Here is a 26,721-nt window from a genome sequence, read left to right as displayed (position 1 = left end):
AGGGGGTGGGGTGGGGATCATCAGGCATGGTTCTTATAAGGAGCAAGCAACCTAGGTTCCTCGCATGTGCAGTTCACAATAGGGTTTGCACTTCCATGAGACTCTAAGGTCACCACTGATGTGACAGTGGGCAGAGTTCCACTGGCACAATGCTCACCTTCTGCTGTGCAGCCCCGGTTCCTAACAGGCCATGGACCAGTACCAGTCCATGGCCCTGTTGTAAGAGAACATATAACATTTAAAATATGTGCTAGTTGACTATGTTATTGCAAGTGCTTCCAGTCAACAGTATGCTATTCATATTTGTGTTTTTGCAGAGTTAAAAGTTATATATAAATTTTCAACTGTATGGGGAGTTGGTGCCCCAACCCCTGCATTGTTCAAGGGTCAACTGTATATAGAAATAACACATTGGCTGTGAGGGGTCATTTTTATTTTATGAAAACTTTACCATGCCACTTACATTTATCAGTATCTTGAATTTTGCACCGAAAACACTTTGGAGATTCTGTGTTTCAATTATTCTTTTAAACATCTGACTGAACAATATTCTGCCATCCCTAATTTTACACACTGATTTCTTTTTTAGCCATTTATTTTTGCCACCATAAAAAATATTACAGTAAATCCTTGGACATAAATCCATTACACCACCTTTATGTCCATTAGACTCCGAGAAGTGAGATTTCTGGGTTGAATGGTTTATGCATTTCTAATTTCGTTAGTTATTTCTAGATTGCTTTCCAGAAGGGCTGTGGCATGTTATATTTACACCAACAATATGTGAAGGTCCCTCTTCTCCAGAACTTCCCAGTAGCAGGGAAACCTTTGCCAGGCTCAGGTAAGAAAAGGAGAATGAATCTGATGATTGCTGAGTCCCTTCTAGAGGGAGGGTCTGTTAATGAGCTGGTGCCTTCCAGATCTCCCAGGAAGACCTGGACCATGCAAAGACTTGGCCAGCATTTTGTTTAGTATTTCTCCCCTGCAGTTGAACACTCCACTCTCTTTAATGCGTTAACCATTACCCTGATCACAGTTCTGAAAACATTCCATAATATTCAAAAATATGGAAATTTCACATGCAGTTTTAATTTCTCTTGAAAAACTAGAAACACATTTAACATAGAGCCCATATTCCTGCATGGCAATAGTTTGTTATATCCGAGTAGGGGCTGCCCAATTTAGACAGGGCAGGGTATATGTTCTCCAGTTTGCCATGCTCCTCACCACCCTTTATTGCCTCTTCAACTGTGAGCTCATTGATAACTATCATGGCATTTGCCCTTTTATTTTTTACATCAAGTCCACTTTGCTCACTGCAAACCTGCTAAATTCCTCTAGGCACTGAGTTTTAAACTTTATAAGAACAAAACAAGATGATAAAATCTTCAAGGGGAGTGGAGAGACTCACTAAAGAGGGAAGATGGGTGAGGAAACAGTTTCTCAGGCAATCTCCCACAGTTTAGCATGAATTCCACCTCTCTTTGAGAAGGTCTTTGTTTTTATCCAACTTCTGCCACCACATACAAGAGAATTAGCCACATAAATAAAACACAAACTCATCTAAGGAGATATGAGCTGACCAGAGTGTTTGGGGAAAGAAAGCTAGGTGCAGTTGTTTTTGAGCTAGAATGTGCATCATATCACTTAGGGGAGATTATGGGTGTAAAATGCAGATTCCAGGGCCTTACCCTCAAGGATTCTTATACCTGGATTGAAGCTAGGGTTCTGCATCTTTTTTTTTTTAAGTTAAGGTCTAACTCTGTTGCCCAGGTTGAAGTGAGTACAGTGGCATGGTCACAGTTCACTGCAGCCTTGACCTCCTGGGCTTAGGAGATCCTTCTACCTCAGGCTCTTGTGTAGCTAGGACTACAGGTGCACAACACCAGGGCCTGGCCACTTTTATAAATTTTTTGTAGAGATGAGGTCTCATTATGTTGCCTAGCTGGTCTCAAACTCCTGGGTTCAGGCAGTCTTCCCACCTTGGCTTCCCAAAGTGCTGGGATTATAGGCATGAGTAGAGCTCTGCATTGTAAACAAGTTCTTCAAGTGGTTCTGCTACTGGGGCTCTTGAGAACCATGCTTTGAGATGGTGGCATCTACCTAAGCAGTGTCACCATGATTGAATACCTGTGGCATCGCAACCGTAAACCCATAACTGGGTAAAATATACCCACAACAGAACATTCAGTTCCAACTTGTTCCTAGCTGCCATGAATAGCCTTTCCAGGTAAGGGTGATCTGTGGGCATAGGTTCTAGACTCCCAGTGTTCCTGAGAATTTCTAGGATACTTACAGATCTGGGATTGGAGATGTATAAGGAGGCATCACATACAATGCCATACCCCACCAGCCGTTCTCCAGGGAAGAGGGTGCTGGTACTGGCAGGGGAGATCAGGACCTCAGTAGTCTCGGGGAAGATCCATTCCACAGTCACATCGCTCAGGACCGGGGCCATGGCCTTCTTCAAGGACTTGACCATCTGTTGGGCAGGGGCAGAGCACAGGTTGGGAGGATGTGTGAGCAGGGGTGTGCACAGATGAGGATGGTGAGGACTGTGTGGGTGTGAGCAGGGAAGAAGGGACGACAGCCCTTGTCTGGTTTACCCAGTGGTGGACACACCTCTGCACTTCTTAAGATTCCTAGAATGTCAGGGTTGAAAAGGATCTTTGCTGTCATCTTTTCTAAGCTTAGAGTTTTACAAATGAGAAAAATCCGAGGCTCAAAGCAGAGCTGTGACTAGCCCAATGGCACATGGAAGGCTTGTGTCAAAGCATGGGTTGGACGACGATCCTGAGCTAGTTAATTTGCCTCCCTGGGCCTCAGTTTCCCCTTCTGTTAAAGTGGGAGGTTACAGTTGAAGGATGATCTGAGATCCTGGATCTGAAGTACCCGCCACATGGCAGGTGTTCAGTAAATGACAGCTATGGCTTAGCATCACTTAGAGGAAATCTTCCAGATGTCCTGCAAGCCTGAAGAAAACGATTTGGGGATTATGACAGCTTCAGAGGTGAGCTCTCAAATCTCCCTTTGAGAAACACCATGCCTTTTTGCTGCAAGGAATGCAGATGGGTGGCAGTTTCCAGGTGCAGTTGTGCCCCAGCTTTTGAGCCAAGACCACACCTCTCCCTGGAAACCTCCACCCAAGGATTCAGCACAGCAGGGATCCTAGCACCTGGCCATTTCAGTCTGATGTAGACTCTGTAAAGGGCAGGGCTTGCTCCAGAGCTGCCCATCGGCTTGGTTGAGACCTAGCCAGAGCTGCTCAATCTGCCCAGTTCTGCTCCCCCACTTTCCTTCCACAGGTGTCAGATCTGCCTCATGGCCTGAAGAGTTTCCTTCCTGCTTCCTACTCTTCCATTTTCCACAGACACCACCTCAGGAAATCTCTTCACTCTTAGCCCCAGTCCCGTCCCTGCTTCCCGGACCGACAAGGGGATTGTCTAAGGATGGGATGATTCGTGCCAAACATGCAGGAAATGGAAAGAAGACTACAGCCAGTTTCCTTTATTTCTGGCCCCTTCTGAGCCACATTTATCATCACCAGGAATGTGCTCAGAAATGACCCCAACACAACTCCTATCTGTACAGATGGTGGCTCTTTCAGGGACCCCAGGCCTGCCCGAGCAGTGGATGAAGCATGTGGTCTAGTGTCTGAAGACCAAGAGATCTAGCATCCTGGCACTGCTCCAGGAGCTGCCCACTCTGGCCTCTACCTCTCTGGTTCTCTCTGGAGTGCAGTGTGGCTTAGTGTTGAACTCCCAGCTCTACCACAGAGTTGCAGTATGGGCTGGGCTTCTGGTGTTCTGGCACCAGAAGGGTCTGGAGGGCTCTGCCACCACCTACCTTGGGTTGCAGCCGCTCTCCCTCTGCCAGAAACTCGGCACTGCCCTTGGACACAGATGCCAGCCCTTTCACCAGTCTGTGGCAGACGTTGGGCCCGATTCCAAAGCTATAGCACCTAGGGGAAGGGAAGGAGGAAGGCTAATGCCATTCTCTGCATCTGTGCCCCCTGATGGGGAAAGGAACAGAGCATAGCCTGGCAATGCGGCTGCAGAGCTGGCCCTGTCTCCAGGCAGAGGGTGCGAGAAAAGGAAGAAGCACCAGCGTGGTCACTTGCATCTATGCATTAACAGTCAGCCACTCCCACCCAGCACAGAGTCAAAGTTGTCCAAGTCTTTGGGAGTTGTGTACAGAGGTGTGGGCAACTCATCCCTTCTGAGTTTTTGAGGGGAAAAGGTGAACTTTGAGATTAGCCCACACCATCCTGGAAGCAAAACACCATGGGAATTGTGGGTCCTCTACTTCCCTCTGACATTTTCCACATAACTCTGGCTCTGGTGTTCCCAGGCCTGGTGACCCAGGATAGATAACCCAGCCCAGACCCCCAATCCGGGCCCACCTGGTGGAGAAGGCGTGGTTCCGCACGAGTTCCAGCACCTTCCCCGTGTTGCTGATGGCGCCATCCGTGATGAGGAACAGGAACCGTGGGTGGCCTTGGTGCACTGGCTGCCGGATGACCCACTTGAGAGGGGAAAGGACGTTGGTGCCACCCATGTCGGCCTGCATTCTCTGGATGTTATCACAGGCCATGGCCAAGCTCTCCTGCAGGGAAGGACCACGGGTAGGGCAGACAGTCCCCGGGGTCACCCTTTGGCACAGAGACTCTAAGCCACCAGGGGATGAGCTCTTCATTTCCCCAGAGCTTGGCTCTGCCTCCCTGGAGTTGGCCCATGCTTGCGATTTCATCCCAGTCCCACCCACAGGAGGACCAGGCGGCTTCTCATTTGGTGTGATCCCCTCAACAGCGCCCCCTACCAATATCTGAACGGCCACCATTTGTTGCATATTGACTTGATGTTGTCCTTTCTGGGTTCCCCTTTACAAACATGAGCACTCCCGGAAAAGGTAGCACATCAACCCCCTAATTCCTCAGCACATATGAGGTTTCTGCTGGGGGAGGTAGGAGATGTGGTGAAAAGAACACTGGAATCTTAAGACCGGGGTCCTGAGCCTGACTCCAGCACAGCTCTAGCTCCCTATGATGTTTTGAAGAAATCATTTCCCCGAATGGACTTTAGATTTCCTGCCTCCTGGAGCAGCTCTGTGGGACCCAACTGGTTAAGGATTCCTGGCCCGGGGGGATGTAATTGTGGCAAGTGTAGATTCTCACTGGATGCAATGACCTCTTCTGCTCCTGGCTCAGAAAGATGTTTTTTCAACATCCGCTCTTGGATGAGACTTGTAAGTAACAGCATACATCAGAGGTCTTAAGAGGTATTTGTAGCTTTGAGCTAACAAGACTAGAAATTAATCCCAGGGGAGTAATTAAGGGTGTATGCAAAATCTATGACACAAAGATGACTAAATAGAAAGAAATGGAAGGAATTTAAATGCCTGACTGTAGGGGTTTTGTTAAATAAGTCCCAATCTAACTGTGTAGTGAAACACTAGGCAGCCATTACTATTATGTTACTGATTAATACTTACTGGCATGAAAATATATCCATGATAGTCTGTTGTGGGCAACAGAACAGTATGGAAGGCCTAATCCTATATTTATTGAAAAGGTGTGTAAATGTGTCTTTTCTTCTTTTTTTTCTGACTGGTACAATCATGGGAGAGATTTTAAAATTTTTATTTTAAATGCCTACTTATCTATTTTAAAACTGTGGGACAATAAACATATATTCTTCTTTTTTCTTTCTTTTTTTTAAAGAGATGGGTCTTGCTATATTGCCCAGGCTGTACTCGAACTCCTAGACTCAAGCGATCCTTCTGAGTAACTGGGACTACAGGTGTACACAACATATATCATTCTTATATTTTAAAAATTCATGAAATTATTTTTGGTTGAAAAGTAGCCCACATGTCTGTTCTGTCTCCTTCCCTCCTCTCTTTCCTTCCTTCCTCCCTCCCTCTCTTTCTTTCTCTTCTTAGATCTGGGTAGGATGCTCTAATTTTGAATGTGTTGCTAGGGTCACAGTCCTCTGTTTCAACCTGTAGCTTGGGCCTTGTGAGTTCCATTCCTAGCCCATGTCCATGCCCACTCACCCACCTACTAACTGACCTTCCCATTCACTTCCTTAGCTCACCTCACAGGGGTCCATCATCCTCATGTGACAGAAAATTCAAGGGTGGCAGACCTAGGCTATGTTCTCTCTCTCCTCTCTCCCTGTACCCCATCTCTGTGCACACACATACTTTATCCAACATATTATGTGATTTTACAGAATGGAATGTCAGAAAGCTGAGATGTCAGAAAAAAAATGCTGGTCACTTCTCTTTGGTTCTCTCCCCCGGAGTGTGACCTGGGTTCTCTGCGGGTGGTGGCTTCTGAGACCAGCCCTAGGCTAACCTCTTCTTTCCTTTTCCCTTCTTTTCTCTGCTCCCATTGCCCCCACCTCCTGGTCCCAGCCTTGCCCCCACCTTACCTCAGTGTAGGTCTGACTGGAAGGAAAGAGAGTCTTAAATGTGGATCCAAACCCAATGACATTGAAGAGGCAGGTTGGCACGAGGCTCTTAAGAGCCACCATCAAGGCATCCTGGCAGACAAGAAAGAGGTTTCCAGGATCAGGCAGGAGTTACTGTCCTCTGCCACCACATACCAGTATTCCCACTCCCAGCACAGGAGCAGCCGCCAGACAGGCCTTTCCCTGCTCTGCCTGCACCCATGACCTCCTTTCCTTCACATCAAGAAATTTGCTGATGCTGGCCAGAGGATGGACCAAAGCCATCATCATAAAACTTCTCATCTGTGTAGCAGGTCTGACTTCTCGAAGTCATTCTATTATGGCTTGCTGGTTCTGTCTGTCTCTTGCTGACCTTGAGAGGTAGGGGGAGCAGGGAGCACGCACTCCCTCTACCAAAGCACAATTGATGTCTAGGAGGAAAGAGGTCTGGTCCAGGTCACACTGTTGGTGGAACAGCTTCTAGCTCTACTCCAGGGCCTTCTGCATCATCAGACTCATGCTAACTATCACTAACTAGAGACAGATCCCCAGGGCCAGTCTCTTCAGCTCATATTTGTTGAGTGCATAGGATGTTTTTTACTTGCGTTACCACACTCATCTTCACCATAACCCTTTGAGGCAGGCACACTATTATCCCCATTTTACAGAAAAGAAAATTGAGGAACAGAGAGGCTAATTGACATGTTGGTGAGCATCTAGGTAGTAAATAATGAAGTCAGGGCTCAAGCACTTGTCACTCTGCCTCCAAAGCCTGTATGTACCACCAAGAGACCTTGATAAAGGTACATTTGAAAAGTAATGAAAACAAAGCCGGTGGAGGTGATGGTTGAAGCAAAATTGATGATGGCAATGATAACAACAATGATGATGGTGCTAATAATCATAAAAATGATACAATGCAATGATAAAGCAATTACTATGTGCCAAACATTGTGCTAAGCAATTTGTATTAATTATCTCAATCTCGATACCACATATTATAGCAGAGTGGTTAAGAGGGTACATGTTAAAGTTATGTTTATATATGTTTATAGTTGCATATAAACATATATAAATATATTATAGTTGCACCATTACTAACTTGACCTTGGGCTAGTTTAGTCATTCCTTTAAGCCTTAACCTTTCACATTGTAAACATCAGTAAATGGCTATTATTACCAACCCAATGAGGTACATGTTAATATGCCTTTTTTACAGATAAGGAAATGGAGGCTCAAGAGAGTCTAGGAATTACACTGGATGATGAGACTTTCAAAACATGGCTCTGGGATCTTTATTCCTGCTAGCTCTGCCTTGGCAGAGAAATGAAAGTCTCCCCCTCCCCCTCATATGGTTAATTGGTGGCACCCCGGGGATCTCAGCATGGCTTCAGGGAAGCAAACTGTCATACTCCAGAATCTAGAAGGAAGCAGCTGCAAGTGGATTCTGGCAACTTTCACACCATACAGCTGCCCATCCCCCTCTCCCATCCCCCTCTGCAAGCATTAACATTAAACATTAACATTAATGTTCTCTCTGTCTCTCTTCATTGCTTGTGTCAAAGCATTTGGTTTCTCTACAAGAGAAGTCAATATCTGCTTATTTTGTCATTAGGCACTAATGCATATTCCTGTGAGCAGGAGGCTCTGCTGATCCATACAGATTGTCCCTGCTCACACCTATTAGAATTTTTAAAGCCATGTTTTTGGCAGCAAGTGGCAGTTGAAGAATGAGACCAGCTGCAGGAAATTAAATTGGCTGAACTCTCCCCTTTGGCATGGGCTGTTTGTATTTCTATTCTCTCCCTCTTCCCTGAGCCTAGTTTTTCCTAATACTTCAACTCAATGGGTCATAATTAATGACCCAAGCAGTCTCCTAGTGGCCTCATTGTCATGGGGAAAGGGATGTGTAGGCAGAGTAATTTCTGGGCCTTTCTCTAAAAGGGTCATGTTTAGCAGAATGAATTGCACCAATGCAAAGCCATTTGTGAAGGAATGACCTTGAGTTTGGTGAGCTGAACTGGAGAAGACCAGGAGAGACTCCAAGGAGGGAAGGGGGCTGAAGGGAGAGCCAGAGAAAGTCATTGTAAGGAAATTCTGGAATGCAAAAGTCTGACTAGTCTTCAGTTTAGAAGGTGGAATTCAACTCATAAACCAGCTCCATTTAATGGAAAGCAACTGGCTAGAACACTGGGATGAGAAAGATATAGAGACTGAGTCCAGGTTCAGCAGGGAAAAAAAAGTTGCCATGATCAATTATTAATGTCTGCCTGGACTTGGGAGAGGGGAGTGGAGGGACATGTGACATGTGTTCACCCTGCCTGAATTAATCCTTCCTCCTCACTTTGCAGAAAGGACAGCTGAAGCCCAGAGTTGAGAATCAACTTGTCCACAGCCTTATATCAAGTCAGTGGCAGGATTGATCCTGGAACCCAGCCATTGCTCTTGGCACGATGCCATGCAGCAGAAATGGCATCATCAGAGAAGAAAGCTTTTTGTAGTGGAAGAGTATGCATAATTCTCCATAAGCGATGGGAGGAAAGTGAGTATTGGAGCAAGGTACAGAAGGCTCAGGCTCCCTCACTAGCCCTGTGATGCTGGGAAACACACTTAGCTTCTTGGAGACTCAGTTTCTTTACCTAGAAAATGGAGGGGCGATGGATTAAATTCTTCCTAAGGGAAGTTTTAGGCTTATGATGATGTGATGCTTTGGGGTAACAGAGGAATTGATATGGCTGTGGAAAGGAACACAGGCAGCCACGGAGGCCTGGCGTGTTTCAGCACCCAGAACTCTGGACAGCTCCCACTCCAACTCTTGTCTTTGATGGTGGGGCAGGGTAGGGAGAAGGTACCAGTGAGACCTGCATCCCAGTGTCAAGAGACCTTAGACAGGAAATAGGGTCTCAGGCATACCTTCTCTGCCATACTTCATGACAAAACCTAGTCACAGCAAGCCTGAGGAGATAGCTGGCATCACAGATCCCACCTAACCCCCTCTTCTTGTGAGCTTGTTGCCCTGGAAACAAGAGCTTGCTCTGGGAATAAACTAGGGGGAGGGATGGACTTTCAGATGACAGAAGAGCCCCACTCCCTTCTTGTCCCCTCAACCTTGTTCTCCTGAATCCAGTTGATTCTCTACCCAGGTCAATAAATAGATCGAGGGTTTTTAATACATAAACACTGAGTTAGGCCCCATGGGAAAAGATAAATGAGAAGAGAGCTGATTTTCTTTTCCCTTAATGAGTTCATAACTCTAGAGGGGAAGACAGACAACTACACTACCAAAAATACAAGGGAGAGTTGGATAATGCCATAATCGAGACGAATAATCTCCTGAGGGGAATACGATGCTTCTGGATGGATCGGGGGGAGGTTCTATCTCTCTTTGTTCCACTCTCCTGAGGAGGGAGCTGTCCCAAGCAGGGATACCAAGCCCCCAGGCATTCGGATTGTGTCCTTCCCTTGACAATAAGCTCCTTGAGAGCAGCAACTGTGTGTATACATCCTGCTGTTTTCCTTGGATGGGCAAGCACAGGGCTTTGCACATGCTAGGCATCTGAAGAAAAGAGGAGCCAAGTCTTTTCTACTGGATTCTACACTTTCCTTGATGGCAGGGTCATGTCCACTGAATCTCTCATGTCAGGTGGTGGGAACAATCATGTAGACAATGGGTTTAATCTTAGACCACCTTAGTTGTGTTACCTTGGGGAGGTGACAAACTTTCCAGTTTACTCATCTGGAAAATGGTGACACTTGGCTAAGCCGTATAGGATTATTGTTTGTTTTAGATTCCTAGCTGTGGGTCAAGTGGCTAGCATTGTCCTTGACACATAGCAGCCCTCAGTAAATGTTACTCTCCTTCCTCTCTTCTTCACACTCCTCTCCACTCAGCACCTAGTGAGGTGTTCTAACCAGAGCAAACACACAACAAAAGTTTGCAGAATGCAAAAGACAACTTTGGATGACTTCATCCCTTTTGAGGGGACAACAGTTCTGTCTCTGCGCATACCATCTCAGTTTTATTTTGGGAGCAAATGGAGTTTGAGTGTCTCCATTTAAACTGATTTTTAAAAAGTTGTTTCTTGGAACAGAAAGTGCTGAGGAAGCCCGGTTGGAGCGCACAGCTGATTTACCCTGGAGTCCTGGGCCCGGGGGAGGGGTCCTCCCAGCAGGTACCTTGACGCGGTAGATGCTGGTCCCACTCATGCTGCCGCTCCTGTCGATGAGGAAGATGAACTCTCCGTGGGCCTTTCTCAGGCTTGGCTGGACGGACTGGAGGTCAGGACAGAAGTTGAGCATGATGACAGAATGGTGGAGGATGTCTTTGTGGAGGCGTTTCCGGATGATTTCTGCCTGGAGGAGAAAGGAACACTCTGACTTGGGCAGTCAAGGGGTACAGAAATTCTCCTGGGGGCTCAAGCTGGCCCCCAGCCCTCAACATGTATCCAGATCCCACTCAGGCTCTGCACGAAAGATTCCCAGGTGGATTGTACTCTCAGCTCCTCTGTGTACTCGACCTTCTCAGGTCACAGTGGCAAACATGGACTTTGCAGACAGAATGACAATGACCTGGGTTCGAATCCCAGCTCTGTCACCATCTGACGGTGTGGTTTTGGGCAAGTCCTTCCTCTGGGTCTGTTTCCTCATTTGTAAAATGAGGCAAAGAAATATCTACTTCTCAGGGTGGTTGTGAGGATGGATGGAGCCAGCACACACATGGGAAGCCCTTAACCGAATAACAGGCTCTTGCTTTTTCACTCAGCGTGTGAGATGCTCTCTGGCTCATCATGATTGGGAACTTGGTTTCCCTGGTTTACTGATTCTCTCCTACTGATACACTCCTACTCACTCCTCAAATCTTGCCTGTTTGCAAAGCCTTCCCCAATCTTCCAGGTGGACTTAATTATTTAGTTTCTTCATCCACGAAATAGGACGAGAGCACATCCCTCATGAATTGTTGGATGGATTGAACACGATGCTTATGAAGCCTGCTGCCCAGCAGAGGGTAGAGGTCTTTAAACAGTGGCCATCGTTGTCTGGTGGACAGCAATGGTCTCTAAGCAGTAGCTGTCATTACCATTGCTGCCCTTGTGCTTTTCCTGAGGGCCCAGGTACTGCTCATACTGAAAGCAATTTTTTGCTCAGATCTCTGCCTCCATTCTAGCCTGTATGCTGCTCGAAGGCAGGCCATGCCTTAGTGTCTCTCTGGCTAGAAGAGCAGAGGCACAACAACAGCTCACTGCAAACTTGACCTCCTGGGCTCAGGTGATTCTTCCACTCAGCCTCCCAAGTAGCTGTGACTACTGGCATGTGCCACCACGCCCAGCTAATTTTTTATTTTTTAATTTTATTTTTGTAAAGACAAGGTCTCACTATGTTGCTCAGGCTGGTCTCTAGCTCCTGGCTTCAAGTGGTCCTCCGGTCTCAGCTTCCTAAAGTGTTGGGATTGTACAGGCATGAGCCACTGTGCCAGCCCTTGTTCTCTTTTGCATCTCTAGCATTTATCACGGGGCCTGGATCAGTGAGCATTACAGGAAGGACAGCAGCTAAGTGCTTATCATTTTATGTGACCTCACAGCTAGCCTGGAGGCCACACGTGGCTGTGAAACTTTCCTTGACTCTCCACGTGCTCACACACAGAATCTCACTCTCTCCATCTTCACTCTGCTTCCTCACTCTCCACCCTTTTGCTGTATCTCTTTATCTGTCTCCGTGCATACACGTGGCTCCCTGTGTCTGTTTCTCAGTTTTTGTCTATTTGGGTTCTTTCCCCATCTCAATAGATGACATCACCACCCACCTAGTTGTTTGAACCGAGCATCTAACAGTTGTCCTCGAATCCCCTTTTCCTTGCTCTGCACATTTCGTTCTGCAGCAGAGGACTGCCAGAACTGCTGCTAAAATACACCCTGAGCTCGTCCCCTTCGCTCTGTCTACACAACCACCACCCGAGTTCAGGAGAGGAGCAGTTCTTGCTGGACCTTTGCACCAGCCCCTTTCCTGGGCTCTTTATTCTCCTTTTATCTTCCTGTGGTCCATCCTGTAGAGAGCAGCCACTGTGACTATTTGTTCTGGTCATCCTCTTGCTTAAGCAATGGCCTCTCTGTGTATTTCGCACCAGGGTTTACAAAACCCCCTGTGGCCTGACACCTGCCTACCTGTCTACATCACTGCTACCCACTCTGCTCTCTACATTCCAGCCACACTGGCCTTCTTCCTGGCTCTAAACAGGTCGCCATCATTCTGCTTCCAGTCCTTCGTGTACCGTGCTTTCTCTACCCACTCCTTTCACAGTGGGCTCTTTGCCATATGATGGGTTTCGTTCTCAGACAGGCTTTGGTTAAATGCCTGGTTAAAGGGCACCCAGTGCCCATCACTCAGTAGCATATCAGCCCTCTCCAAACTGATCTGGCTCACCTGTTTGCTTTTGTCTGTCTCCTTGTTCTAGAATATAAGCTTGATGAGGCCAAGAAATGTGTCATTTCCAGTGTTGTCCCCTAGAACAAGGCCTGACATCTATTGGGTACTTAGTGTTTGTTGAGTGAATAAATAAGAGAATGAACCTATGTGGGTCTTTTTGTCTGCCACTGACCTGTATGTGCATCTTTTTGCTTTTTTTCAGTCTGTTTCCCTCTGCATCTCTGTCTCTTGGGCATGGTGTATCTCTCCCTGTTATTTGTCCTTTCTTTGCTAACTCACGGTGTTTGACAGCTCATCCTACCCACTCTTCCTGATGGATGTTCACCCTGTGGATACCCCCAATCCACTTTCTTTCCTGCCAAGGGATCTCGTGCTTCCTTCCACAAAGACCATGGCCTACCCTGACTCTTTTGAAGACAGGGCCCAAGGCAGTGGCTGCCACCAGTGAAAGGAGCTACTTCCTTTCCTGATTCCTGCCTCTCAGAGGGACGTGATGGGTGCCCTGATCAGGATTTTCTAATGTCTCAAGCTGCCATTATCCAATTACAATAAACTCATCACTTCTCAGCAGCTGTGGGTTGATCGCTGTCATCCCTGGAGCACATGAGAATGCAGGCTATTTGCATAACCAACCCAAGGTGGCAAATTAATTCTCATTTGCTTCAGCAGTCCCAGAGCTAATTGATTTAAGGCTTGGCAGGCAGGGTAGTCAGCCCCAGGCCTGGGAGGCCCATGGGGCCCCCCTGTCCACATGCTGCAGTTCTCAAAGCTCCATGGGACCCCTGGCATTGCCACCCCCACTGGGGACCTGACTCCAGCTTCTCCCATTGGACTCCCCTGCCTGAGGGGCACCGCTGGGAGGCAGGTGTTTCCAGTGGGGTTTCTACACATGGGGTTGATAAGATGGGCATTGAACTCTCCGAAATTTCCCCTCACTATCCCTCCTGCCCTCTGGCAAGCAGGCACCTCCAGGGGGCTCTGTAACAATGGGGATGATGGGAACAGCCAGCCATCTGCACTTCTCTGTCATCCACCCGCACCATCTCTGGAGCCAGCTAGGTCAGTAGAGAGTGGGAGGGGCCATTCAACCCAACGTTATTGCCCTCCCACGACCGAATCTTATCCCTTAACCTCCTCGTCATCAAATCAAACTCCCAAGATAACATTCTTTCCCTTCTTCCAGCTTACTGGTCATCTTTGGGTGCTAGACCTCAGTTTTCTCATCTAAAATTTGCCCAGGCCAGGTGCCGTGACTCATGCCTGTAATCCCAGCACTTTGGGAGGCCAAAGCAGGAGGATCGCTTGAGCCCAGGAGTTCGAGACCAGCCTGGGCAACATAGTGAGATCTCGTCTTTAAAAAGGGGGAGGGGCAATAAAAAGAGGTGTGCCATCGCTCTAAAACCTATCTTGGCATTCAAGACCTGGCTCAGTGTGTAGAGTCACGTGCAGGAGGCAGCACACTGGGTATGACTTGAGGCTGTCACTTAGCCTCCCACCATCTCCTTTCTTACCCTTGCCCCCCTGCCAGGCCACCTCCTTGTCCTGTAGTGTCATGGATGGGGGAGGGGAGCAGAAGGAAATAATTTTTCTCCAACTTTCCCACTCTGCCCTTATCCTTTATGTCATAGCAAGCAAGGGACCCAGAAGGAGGAAGGGCAGGAGCCCAGGAGGCCCAGAGGGAAACTGGGGAGGCATCCAGCTGGAGGGTCCTGGCCCTTTGGGGGTGCAGTAGCCTGGAGGAGATCAAGGCCATTTCTGCCATCAGCGGCAAATTTTGCCTGACTGAGACATCCGGGTGATCCTCGGAGAAGGTGGCCTGACAGGAGGCAGGTGACAGGGTCAGGGTGATGGCTGCATCTGGAAGTGCCCTACAGTGCCCTAGCCCATGAAGGACACCCTCTTGCCCGGGCTCTGTTTACAGCTTGCTGTGAAATCTTGGGCGGCGGTTCACCAGCACATCTGAGGCTCAGTCTCCTCACTGGCTCAATGGAGACTGGTTCTCAGCATCACCCCAGCTCTGTCGCCATCTGCCCCACTTCAAGGGCCCTCACCTTCTGCTCTGCACTGCTGGCCTTCTTCATCCCTTTAATGAAGTCTGTCCGTCCCTTCAAGTGCTGATCAAACTCTCCCAGTGTCATGTCCCCTTTCTCCATCAGGACATGTGGCATGTGGGGCTCTGCAGAGATGAGACCAACTCTCAGCACTTGTCCAGGCATGAGGGGGATGCCAGGGGCCTTGGTTTGGGGGCAAGATCTTCATAGGGCTGGGTCTCCCAGTTGGAAAGGAGTGGAAGCCCTGGCTGCCTGAAGCAGGTTGGCGCCATGGGTGACTCACTGCCCCTCTCTTGGCCTCAGTTTATCCATCTCTAAAATGGGAGTGGGACTGAGCTAAATGACTCTGATCCTTTCAGGTCCTCATATTCTGTGACATCTAGGAGAGTTGAGATTTGCTCCTTGGGAGTGCAGAGATGCCAGGGTCTCCCTGAACTTAGAGTTTCAAAGATCCTCTGCCCAGTGTCCCAAATGGGCAGATGAGACCCTAGGCCTCTGGAGCTTGAATCAGGACAGGAAACACTTGATTCCGCCAGCTAGAGCCAAGTTTCCCAGGAGGTGGGCAGTCAGTCTCCTCTCCACCATGTATGCCCTACCCTCTCCTTGCCTAGCCATTGAGTGAGGTGGCCATGTTTGTCCCCACAGGATGAGCACTCCCTCCCTCTCACAGGCAGCCTGGGGGCCCTTGTGGGAGCTGTACCACTGGGGTGGATGAGGATCTCCACGGGCCGGTCGAAGGTGTGCTTGTTGGCCAAGGTGATGATGATGCTCTTGGCCGAGCGGGCAGATGGGGCTGCATCGGCACGAATCTCGTGGGTGGGACTCTCTACCCCTGAGTGGCACAGAAGGCAAAGGGGTAGGCTCAGGAGTCCTGGGGGAGGTAGGAACTCGGTGGGGGACTCCAAGACCCAGACCAGAGATAACTGACATGCTAGCCTCATCAGTGGCCCCTGACCAGCCATGTGACCATGGACGGGCCTCCTCAATTTCCCCATCTATAAAACATGGGCTTAGATTGATGATGTCTGATGTCTTTTTCTGCCCTGAACTTGGATCCAGGAGGGGTAAGAGGAGTTGCTTCCTCTCAGGAAACACAAAGCACAAGGCATGCCTCCAAGCAGCTAGAGAACTCAACCCCCTGTCAGTGGTGCCTTTTGGCAGGTGTTCCTTAAATGCATGCTGCAGTAGAATGCTATGTTGCTCTAGGAGAAAGCTCAGGAAGCCACATCCTGGCATCCTTTTAAAACTCTTGAGAGGCTGGGGAGGAGAACCATCAGAGCAATGCTGTAGCCTCACTGCACGTTAGAATTGCCTGGGGAGCTTTTCACTGTTTCCCGGGACATACCCCAGAATCTCTGGAGGGGAAGTCTAGGCTGCAGGATGTTTGAAAGCTCCCTGGGTACTTCTGACAAGCAGATAAGGTGAGAACCAGGAAGTTGCTGTATGGTTGTAGTCTTCAGGAGAGGACCAGGGAACATCATTCCCCATGAATATTTCCCAAGGAAACCATTGGGGTGGAGGTGGGTGGCCTGGAATCTGTCCCGGGAATCTGTCCCATCTTTGGGCTGCTTGCTGGGGGCATGAGAAACAGGGGTCCCATAAGGCCCTGTGTGGTTTGGCTTGCCTTCTGTCTGGGTCCATCGACTTCCCTGTCCTCTCTTCCTTTCTATCCCTGGCAGCTTTTGGCCTGAAGCCCTCCCACCCCACCTGGACAGCTCCCTCTCACCTGCGAGCAGACATGGCCCACGGATCTCCAGCTGGAAGTTGAACTCATACTCCATGGGGTTGGACACATCGGTGTCCAAGAGAGTCGCCAGGCACAACTTGTTCCAGGAGTCCAGGGTCCGGGTGCCGAAGCAATGCCTGTCTTTGCTGGGAAGGGGCCAGGAGGAGGAAAGGCAGGCAGTTAGGCCAGAGGCAAGGGCCTGGCACAAGAAGACACAGAGAGAGCAGTGAGTCCTAAGCAGCCCAGTCTGCCAACAGGGCCCCCAGACCTGGACTCTCCCACTCAACCACACCCCAGGGAGAGCCTAGATTCCAACACCAGGCCCAGCTACCTCCAAGGAGCACCTACAATGGGCCAGACACCAGGCATGGTGCCCCAGGGTGCCAGTTCTTTGTGTCGGGGCCCCACTTTCCACATGGGAAAGCCGAGGCACAGTGAGGTGAGGTGATTGGCCCAAGTTTCCACAAGTAGGACTCAGCAGAGCTTGCTTGCTGGCCCAAGTCACCTGGTTCCACAGTGAGATGGTTTGCACTACGTTACACCGTGTCTCGAATCCCTGCACTGTCTCCGTGAGCTGCGAGCCCTTGGTCAAGTCATCTCTCCTCTAAGTATTGGCTTTCTTATCCATTATATGGGATAATACTTATACAGTTGTCTTGGGGATTCTGTAAGCGGCTGCTTAGCCAAGTGTCTGCCACCTGCTGGACACTCACGTTCCGGGGCCTTCTTTCTCTGCGATCCTCCACCCCATCTCCCATCCTGCCCTGTCGTCCTCCCCTCCACAGGTACAGCCTCTAAGGTCTTTGATCTGTGTCCTTGATTATGTGCATATCCTTGTAAAATATGGGGTGGCCAGTGGCATTGAGGCGTGATTGTTCTTTTAACTGATAACTTGTCTTATATACAATTGTCTATATTATGAATCTCATTTGATCTCTTACTTTTGTCGACTCAATGCTATGTTTAAGCTCTGTCCAGGTGGCTGCAAACCAAAGTCCTTGCTGCGAACTTGGTGTCGCTTGGGGACATCCATTGCATTGTGCTTGCTTGTGCCCACCTCCACTTCCCTGCATCCACAAATGACACCACCATGAATATCCTTGTCCATGTCCCCTCAGGTCTTGTGAAAGAACATCTCTGGGCTCCCTGGGTCCAGGGACACACTGGGGATTACCAGGTTGCTTTCGGGGTGGCCGTCCCAGTGTCCATTTCCATCTGCAGTGAAGAGAGCTTGCATCCCTCCACATCCTCATTAATACTTGCTGTCATCTGTTTTTCTCATTTTCTTTTGCATCAATCTATCTGAGCTACTTTGAGATTCACAGGGATTTGGTGTGGGCTTTCTCCAAGAGTGTCACCATTAACTCTGCCTGCTGGAATGGGCGGGAATGAGTGTACGAGACCCACTTGGAGGCATCAGGGGCCCCCCGAGCCTCTTATTCCCTGATCCACTGAGGCCCTGAATGTCCCAGCAAGGCCCTGCCTCTCAAAGGCGCGAGGAGCATAGTTTAGAATGGCAGCTTTTGTAAAGACAACATACAGGCTGGTGTTCCCTGGTCTGAGACCAGCTGTGTTGCCAGCTTCTTTCTTGTGCCAAGTATCCTCATCCTGGCCTTCACGGCCCTACATGACCTGACTCCTCACCACCTCTCTGACCTCTCTCCTTTCTCTCTCACTCTGCATTAGCCATACTAACCTTTCTGGGGGCTACTCAAACACACCTGGGCCACTACCGCCTTGGGGCATTTGCACTTACCACTCTCTCCACATGAAATATTCTCCCTCCAGAATATTTCCATGGCTTGCTCCCTTCCTTCAGGTCAGGACACAAGTGCTGCCTAATCCTTGTCAAGTCTAGCTAAAATAGCACTCCCCTACAACATCCCCCTTTGTCCCCTTTAGCACTTATTTTCATAAAAAATGACCTCAGCTTGGGTGCCTGAGGCTGTGACCTATTTTCTTTCCCTCCGGTTCCACCACTGGAATACAGGGAAACTGTCAGGTACCTGGTGTGTCATGGTCCCCTCCCTGCCCTGCTGGAAACCCTTCTAATGGCTCCTTGTTGTTTCTGGGAGAAATGCAACACTTTAGCCTGGGCCACAGGGCATCCTCTGCAGCCTCCTTACGTGCCCCCTGTGCTACTGTCCCTCTCTGGGGCCCCGTCCTTGCTACCCCAGGGACTTTGCCCTTGCTGGTCTCACTTGTTTGACTGTTCCTCCCTGTGCCTACACCTTCCTTGTAGTTCAGTCCTCAGTTGAAATATTACTCCTCAGAGAAACCTGGCCCCTGAATCCCCAGGCTGGCTTCCTTTTTGATACTCTTAGCTCAATGAGCTTCTCCTTCACTGCACTTTTCACAAATTAATGATACATTCCAAGACATAAACAATTAGTCACACATTCGTTGTGTTTATCGGTTGGATAACATCCCTTCCACTAAGTTCCAGAAGGTCAGGAGCCATGCTTATTCCATTTTCTCTCTATCCCGAATACCCAGCCCAATGTCTAGCACATAGTAGGTGCTCAGAAAATACCTTGGTGAATTAAAACATAAATCCTGGAAATTCTGAATTCAAAGCTGCCCCACTTTCACAACTTCTGGCCAGTGCCCACATAGGGGCACTGCTGGGAGAATCTTAAGATGCTCTGAGAGTGAGTGGGAGGAGCAAATTGCTCAGAGGGCAGCAGCTGCGGAGTCTCGCGTTTCACCTCCTCCTCCCTGCCCCCTCCCCCACCCCGACCCTTACTGATGTGGCCTGGCTGACTCTCTGCAGCCTACCTGAGACTGGCCCTGGTCTGGGCAGGGCCTCCTTACCCCTGGGCCTGTTGGCTGGAGGTGCCGGTGGTCTCAGTGCAGAACTGGGGCACAGTTGGGGCGCAGACAGCAGGCAGAAGGACCCTCACAGCTCCGCTGGGCAGAGTCAGGAGCTCTGAGGACGTGCTGATGAAGACATTGACGTTCTCCATGGGGGTGATGGTCCCCAGGTTGACCACGAACAGCATTCGCTCCAAATCCTCATCCAAAGCCACCCTTCCCGGTGTGCAGGAATGAGGGCCGATGGAAACCACCTCTTGCAGATTGTCTCCTAAGTGCCAGACTGGAGTCAGAGGCTATGCACGGATTATCTCGGTTTCCCTGTAAACTCACTGTGTGGTAGGTTTGAGGTGTCCCTGTTTGCTGATGGGAAAACCAAGACTCAGCAAGGGCGTGTGACTTGCCTAAGTGACTTGGGGAATAACTCAATGAACCAGCATCTGAACCCACATGGGTTTGACTCTGGGCCTGTATGCTTTCTGCTCTGCCTTGCTGGGAGTGGGAGATTCAGATCCACAGACGCCCCCAGAGAGGGTCACATACTTATCCTGCAAACTGTGACCCCCCTCAAGAGCCAAATGGCAGCACGCCCCACCTCTGGGACCCACAATTTTGCTCCTGCTCTTTCCTTTTATCTGAAAGACCCGTTCCATCATCCCTGTCTGCCAGTCCCACCCGCCCATCCGACCCCTCCATGAAAACCTCCCTAGTCCCCAATCTGGGCCCCTCTTTCCCCTCTAACATTAAGGCCTCCCTTGGCACAGCCATCATCGCTACTCGAGGCACACCTTAACTATTCTGCTAGGCCCTAAGAAATCAGAATTCAAGGACAACTTTGTACCTTACACACAAATGCCTACAAAATATCTCAATAATCAGGTGAAAACACTTCACTCTGATCACAGATACAATGATAATTTCATAGGATACTTGGTCTGGGTTCAAGGCCCGGCTCTGCCACTAATATGCTGAGTGAACTTGAACCAGTTACTCTCCCTCTCTGAGCCTCAGTTTCTCAATAGCAGGCATCAGCAACCATGCATTGAGTATTTACTATGATGTAGGTACTCTGCATGCATTGTCCCGGTTGGGCATCAGGGGGTATAATTATTTATTCCATTTTATTTATTTAATTAATTTTTTGAGTGGGAGTCTCACTCTGTCACCCAGGCTGGAATGCAGTGGCACACTCATGACCACTGCATGACTTACTGGGCTCAGGTGATCCTTTTGTCTCAGCATTCCAAACAGCTGAGTGCATGCCACCATGCCTGGCTAATTTTTTGATTTATTGTAGAGACGAGGTCTTGGCAGGTTGCCCAGGCTGGTCTCAGTCCCCAGAGCTCAGGCAATCCTCTTGCCTCAGCCTCCCAAATTGCTGGGATTACAGGCGTGAGCCACTGTACCTGGCTTTATTTATTCCATTTCGTAGATGAGGTGACTTTCTTATCTAAGCTCATACCACTTATGGAAAAGAGTCAGACCCAGTGTGACTCACCCTAGATAGGGTTGTTTTTGTTTTTTTTTTTTGAGTCAGGATCTCACTCTGTAGCCCAGGTTGAAGTGCAGTAGTACCATCATAGCTCACCACAGCTTCAACCTCCTGGGCTCAGGCAATCCTTCCACCTCAGCCTCCTGAGTTGCTGGGACTACAGGCACGCACCACCATGCCTGGCTTATTTTTTTGTAGAAATGGGATCTTGATATGTTGCTCAGACTGATCTTGAACTCCTGGACCCAAGCTATCCTCCCACCTCTGCCTCCCAAAGTGCTGGGATTACAGGCTTGAGACACCACGTGCAGACTCTCTAAATATATCTTAAAAACCCTTTGCTGCCTCCCTCCTTTGATCCTTACACTTTTGAAGTGAGAACAGGAAGTCAATTACCTCTGTTTTACAGACAGTGAAATCAAGGTTCAGAGAAGTTAATTATTGGCCCAAGGTGGCACAGGATTCCATCTAGCTCAGTGCTCTCTCCCTCTCTCTTCCCCCATCCCATGGCTGCTCTTGTAGTCTGCCTGAGGCTCCAGCCCAGGCAGCCTCTGGCCAGGCCCAGCCCCCACCACAACCCCTCTGGTCTCCTTACCTGTGACAGTTGTGGATCGGACATGGGAGGCATCCAAGTGGCCACTCTCCAGCTTGGCTTTGTCTTTTATCTGTACGGTTACGATGCGGTCAGCAATGACCGCCTCGAAGCCGATCACCGTGGTGTATTCATCCAGTGGGTACACGAAGAGGCCTACCGGAGAAGGGCCCAGCATCAGGGGGTGCTGGGCCTCACCTTGCACTCCCTGCTTCTGGAAAGGATCCCCAGCCTCTGGCCTGCCAGAGGGATGGTACTCACTGTCACTTAGTGGATGTCAAGAGGCCTTGGCAGAGAGCCAGGCTAGGGTCTCCTGGCTCTGGAGCTGGGCCGGTAAGTGCAGCGGCAGGCCAACTATTCCTTGCAGGAGTGTGAGCCTAGTGTGGCCAGAACTTCTGATTTCCCAAGAGAGTGGATACATGGATTTTTATGGAACTTGCTTTGTAGGCTCAATAAAGTACATCTGTGTGGGGATTTGGTCCCTAGGCCACCAGTTTGCTACCTGTGACACAGAGACCTGGAGCTCTAATCCAGACCCTGCCATGCTTCCTAGTCAGAGGACCTTTGATAAGACATTTCGTTTCTCTAAACCTCCTCGCCCCTCCTGTAAGATGGGGATAATAAAACCACACTCACAGGGTCAATGTGAGAATTGAAAAAAAAGGCCGCCATGTATTAAGTTATATGCCCCAAGTCTGTGCCATGTGTTTTTATATCTCAGTGCTTCTCAAACCTTAGAAGCTTCCGAATCGCCTGGGTCTTATTAAGCCGCAGATTTGGATTCAGGAGTTCTGGGGCGGGGCCTGAGATCTTGCATTTCTAAGCAGCTTCTGAGTGAGGCTGATGGCTCGGGGGACCATACTTGGAGTGTCAAGGTCCGTACAATCTGCTCTCTGACGCCGGGGCAGCACAAAACTGGGTCCATGGTATGTGCTCCACAAACCTTGGCTGTCTGTCCCTCTGGACCTCAGTCTCCTCATCTACAAAATGGGAGGATGTGTTCCTTCTGCCGGTGTAAAGCCAAAGGGCTGTTCACAGTTGTTCAGTAACTTAGTTTTCTGGGTCCCCAGGTAGGTCCTCTTTTAAGCCAGCCCCTCTAGGTTTCCTCAAACAGAGGAACAGGGCCATTTGCTCTGCCCAGGTGTTTTCTAAGGGGAAAGAAAGTTCTCTACATGTCCTCTTTTATCGTGTAGGCCACCAGGGCAGCCCTGAGATGGTTTTAGAACCTTAGGAGGGGCTGGAGGTTGGTGTCCAGATACATGAAGTTTAAAGGTTAGGAGGCCCAGCATGGCAGATGAGAAGGCCCTGGCCGGGCCTGCACCCTCCTGATGAGCCTTCCTGTCACTCCTTTCCCAAAGTGGAGGGAGGGCATTTGATTTCCCAGTGACTCTTGCAGACAAGCATGGGTCTACACCCCTGACTACCCATGGTGTGACTCATATTCGAACGTGGCTTTTCAATTTACAATGCCCTGTCTCGTGCATCCCCTCATCTTCTCCTCCACCATCCCTAGTGCCCAGACAGCAGAGAGGAGGATATCTTGATTTCAAGGGGGGATAGCAGTTTCCCCAGGGTCATAGGAGCAAGGGCCCTGCCTAGGACTGAGGCTTCTGGTTTTGACAGCATCTTGATGCCTCTCTCCTACTGTGGGGCTCCCTGGAGAGAGTGTGGAATTGACCATTGGACCATTGGGGCGGTTGTCTGGAGCTGAACCCAAACTTTCTCGACTCAAATCCTGGCCTTCCTGCTATTTACTTTGAGGTCTACAAAGCAGAAATGGTAAATGGTCTTCCTCTTTTACAGGAAACTGAGACTCAGAGAGGTCACACGACTTGCCCAATGTCAATCGGCTAGTAAACATCAGGATAGGAATTCAACATGGAGGGAGAGGCCCCAGGGAAACCCCAATAGGGGTCCTTACCCTGGAAGGGCTGGGCTTCCAGGTTGCCATAGGTGAGGGAAGCAGTTAGGCCCAGGGCGTAACCACTGACGAAGGAGGTGACATCAGACGCCGTGAGGGGCAGGGCTGCCCCTGTGATCTGATTCAGCAGACCGGGCATCCCGCTGGCTACTCAGCCGTCAGGGTCTGCAAGAGACAGGAAGGGCAAGAGGTGGGTAGAGGCCCCTCCTATATCCCCCAACTCAGCTTTCACAGATCGGACCCCTAGCCAGCAATCAAAGCGTCATTCTCATTTCCCCCAAGAACTTCCCCATTAGTGACCCCATGATAACTATCAATCGTCCCTGAGAAGAAGAGAAACCACCATTCTCTTTCGATTTCACAGGTAGAGACATGTGACCTGCTGGAATTAACTCAACAGCTTGGAGCAAAGGCCCCAAGGAGCTTCATATTCAACCTGGAATTCTCCCTAGCAGACCCTGCTGGAAGGAGTTAAGGGACGCCCCATCCTTTGTGCATCCCCCAGTCCCGGAGTCCTGATGTTTTTTCTGCCGAATTAGGGTGTTGGAAAGCTCACCGTGTATCCCCTTCTCTGACTTCAGTGAATCTCCTACTACAGTTGACACTTTGGTGGTGAGGGACACCCTTGAGAGATACCAAAATGAGGGAGCCCCCAGATGTAGAGGCCAAAGCCTGGGAGTCATTCCTGCACCTCCTCTTGCCACCTCCACACCCAACCCATCGCCGAGACTACGACTCATCTCTGGAAAAGCCCTTGTATCCATCCATCCATCCATATCTTTCTTCCTTGGCCACCGGCACCCTGTCCCGGGCCACCACCAGCTCCTAAATGGTCTCTTGACTCTACTATATACTCCTGGAATCTGTTCCTCACCCACTGGCCAGAATCAACATATGGACTCAGAAACTGGGGAGGTCTCCACCCACCTCCCACACCCTCATCTACCCACCAATGGCTCCCGTCACTCTTGAGACAGAGACCCAAACCTTAGGGTGGCCTGAGGTCCTGCTGGCCTCCCAGTCCATCATCACCAAACACTCCTTGTTGATCTCAGCAGCTGTCATCCCTCACGTGTCCTGCTCTTTCTACCGCCATCATTGCCACTCCACCTGGGAAGACCTACTTCACATTTCTCTTAACTAGTTACCTCTTACTCATCCTTCAGGGTCCGGTCAGTCCCCCTCTGCAGGGAGGACAGGCCAGGGTGCCCAGCACCCTCTGTCATCCCTCTCACTGAGCCAAGTTTCTCTCCCCCGGGGTATTTTGACCCATTTGTAGTGCTATGCTTTGTTTCTGTGAGATGATTTTATACTGTCTGTCACCTCCATTAGAGTGTACGCACCACACATGCGGATACGGGCCAGGTCTATTTTTGCCTGCCATTGTGTAAATCCTCTGTGAGGACTGAATGAAAAAGGATGCAAGGCTTTCCTCCTCCTGATGTGAAGGCCTTCCCAGCCTCCTCAGGGCCACATCTTGGTGACCTTGTAGCCTCCCGAGAGCCACCCAAGTAATCACCTGTGGGGTGCGGGGTGGGGATGGGAAGCAGAGTCAACCAAAGTTTGCAGAAGACAAATCTGAGTTCAGCGTCTTCTGGGAGTTCCTCTCCTGGTGTAGGAGCCGGAGAAGGCTTCCCTGGGCTGATAACCTCGGTTACTTATTTGCAAAGCTGTTCAGTGAGTGCTGATGACTCCGCCTTTTCTCAAAGAAGGGACAGCTCTCCTCTGGGTCCTCTTCATGTCCCCAGCTGAGATCCTCAGGTGCTCCCCCGCACCCCAACACCCTGAACAGGCCACCAGTGGCTTTTTAATTATCTTCTCCCTCTCGGCTCCGGCCCAGACAGCGCTCAACCCTGTCTTATCTCCTGTCAGGCTGACTAACAGCAGAAGGCAGATAAAGAGCCAGGAGGGAGCTGCTGTGTCCCCAGTGGCCCTTTCCAGAGTTCTCTGTCCTGGTGGCTAGAACAAAGCCTGACGACTCCCAGGGGGCAAGACAGGATGTAGGAGTTCATTTCCTGACAGAGCCACATCTCCTGCTCCCCAGGCTCTCTGCCCGCTCCTTCTCATCTTGGTCCACTCCTATCCAGAATGCTGATTGGGGAATACCGCTTTAGGGATGTGTGGCGAACTGGGACTTCAGAGATGCACAGTGAACTCAAACTTAAGCTTCAGCCCATCTTGGGGTGGAGTTCTGCCAAGGACATCCCAGTCTTCCCACACTGTCCTTCTGGGAAGCAGGGCCTAGATGAGAGATGTCTGATTACAAAGGGTAGACTCCCACTAAGAATGTTAGGACCTCTTGGAGAGAGGAAAAAAAACTCTGTGGGGCCTATTTAATGGATATTTTTCATCAATTCATTCAGCATTGATAAGCACCTACCATATTCCAGGCCCTGAGTTAGTTACTGGTGATACAAACTGGAGACACAGCCCTAATTTCCAGGAGATTATCATCTAGAAGCAGGGGAAATTTGGGAGTGGGAAGGATCATGGAGATGACACCTGGAATTTATTAAACTAAAAATGTGCCAGGCCTATATATTATCTCATTTAACCCTCAAAAAACTTATAAGATGTTATAAGGTATTATTCTTCTGCAGATGAGGACATGGAGACCTCAAGAGGATTGTGTTTTGTTCTGGATGTGAGTTTGGGGTGCCTGAAGGGCATAGAGGCACTATGGGTGCGTGTGTAGGACTTTCTTCCGGGAGAGGCCCAGGGTTACCCCTGTGAGGGATGGGGACCAGAGCGGATTATGCTGAGTGTCCTCCCTTCCAGCTCCACCTCAACCTGGGCCTCAAGGGGCACAGAAAACAGGAAACACCCAGGGGATAGGGACGAAGCTACCTAGCATCTCTAGGTCAGCAGGCTCAGCCTTGGGAATGGTGTCTGGTGTGAGCAGGGCTGAGGGTGTCAAGGTCACTATTTATTATGTTTAGCTTTCCCACCTCTTCCCTTGATCTGCTGCATAGCCTGTCATTGCTCAGTTTCCTGACTTGTGGGTGATGAATCTGGAAAAGAGCTGGTGAGGTAAGAGAAAATGGAAAGGGATTCAGTGGGGCTGGGGCCAGGCTGGGAGAAGGGGCTAGGGAGAAGAGGGAGGGAAGGGCTTAAAAAGTCTGAGCCAGTAGGCACAGTGACTCACACCTATAATCCTAGCACTTAGGTGGGAGAATTGCTTGAGCCCAGGAGTTCAAGACTAGCCTGGGCAACACAGCAAGATCTCATCTCTACCAAAAAAAAAAAATTGACT

General features: G+C 49.6%; 1 protein-coding gene across 1 annotated transcript in view; it reads right to left on the bottom strand.

Annotated features, from left to right (window-relative positions):
* Nucleotides 1–23,630, bottom strand: part of VWA5B1 (von Willebrand factor A domain containing 5B1) — a 41,923-nt gene extending 18,293 nt beyond the window's left edge. The window contains exons 1-11 of the mRNA XM_008070740.2: nucleotides 23,469–23,630; nucleotides 21,551–21,703; nucleotides 19,464–19,734; nucleotides 16,650–16,795; nucleotides 15,624–15,755; nucleotides 14,924–15,048; nucleotides 10,629–10,805; nucleotides 6,435–6,545; nucleotides 4,403–4,605; nucleotides 3,847–3,961; nucleotides 2,297–2,482 (exon numbers count right to left, since the gene is read on the bottom strand). Of these exons, the coding sequence (XP_008068931.1) occupies nucleotides 2,297–2,482; nucleotides 3,847–3,961; nucleotides 4,403–4,605; nucleotides 6,435–6,545; nucleotides 10,629–10,805; nucleotides 14,924–15,048; nucleotides 15,624–15,755; nucleotides 16,650–16,795; nucleotides 19,464–19,734; nucleotides 21,551–21,703; nucleotides 23,469–23,607 (1,758 nt within the window). The 5' untranslated portion in view covers nucleotides 23,608–23,630. The remainder of the gene's footprint in view (nucleotides 1–2,296; nucleotides 2,483–3,846; nucleotides 3,962–4,402; nucleotides 4,606–6,434; nucleotides 6,546–10,628; nucleotides 10,806–14,923; nucleotides 15,049–15,623; nucleotides 15,756–16,649; nucleotides 16,796–19,463; nucleotides 19,735–21,550; nucleotides 21,704–23,468) is intronic.
* Nucleotides 23,631–26,721: the final 3,091 nt, after the last annotated feature.

The sequence above is a fragment of the Carlito syrichta genome, unplaced genomic scaffold (genome assembly GCF_000164805.1).
Source record: "Carlito syrichta isolate Samal-C Ts95f unplaced genomic scaffold, Tarsius_syrichta-2.0.1 Scaffold313991, whole genome shotgun sequence".
NCBI lineage: Eukaryota > Metazoa > Chordata > Mammalia > Primates > Tarsiidae > Carlito > Carlito syrichta.
This window is presented reverse-complemented; position numbering and strand designations above follow the sequence as displayed.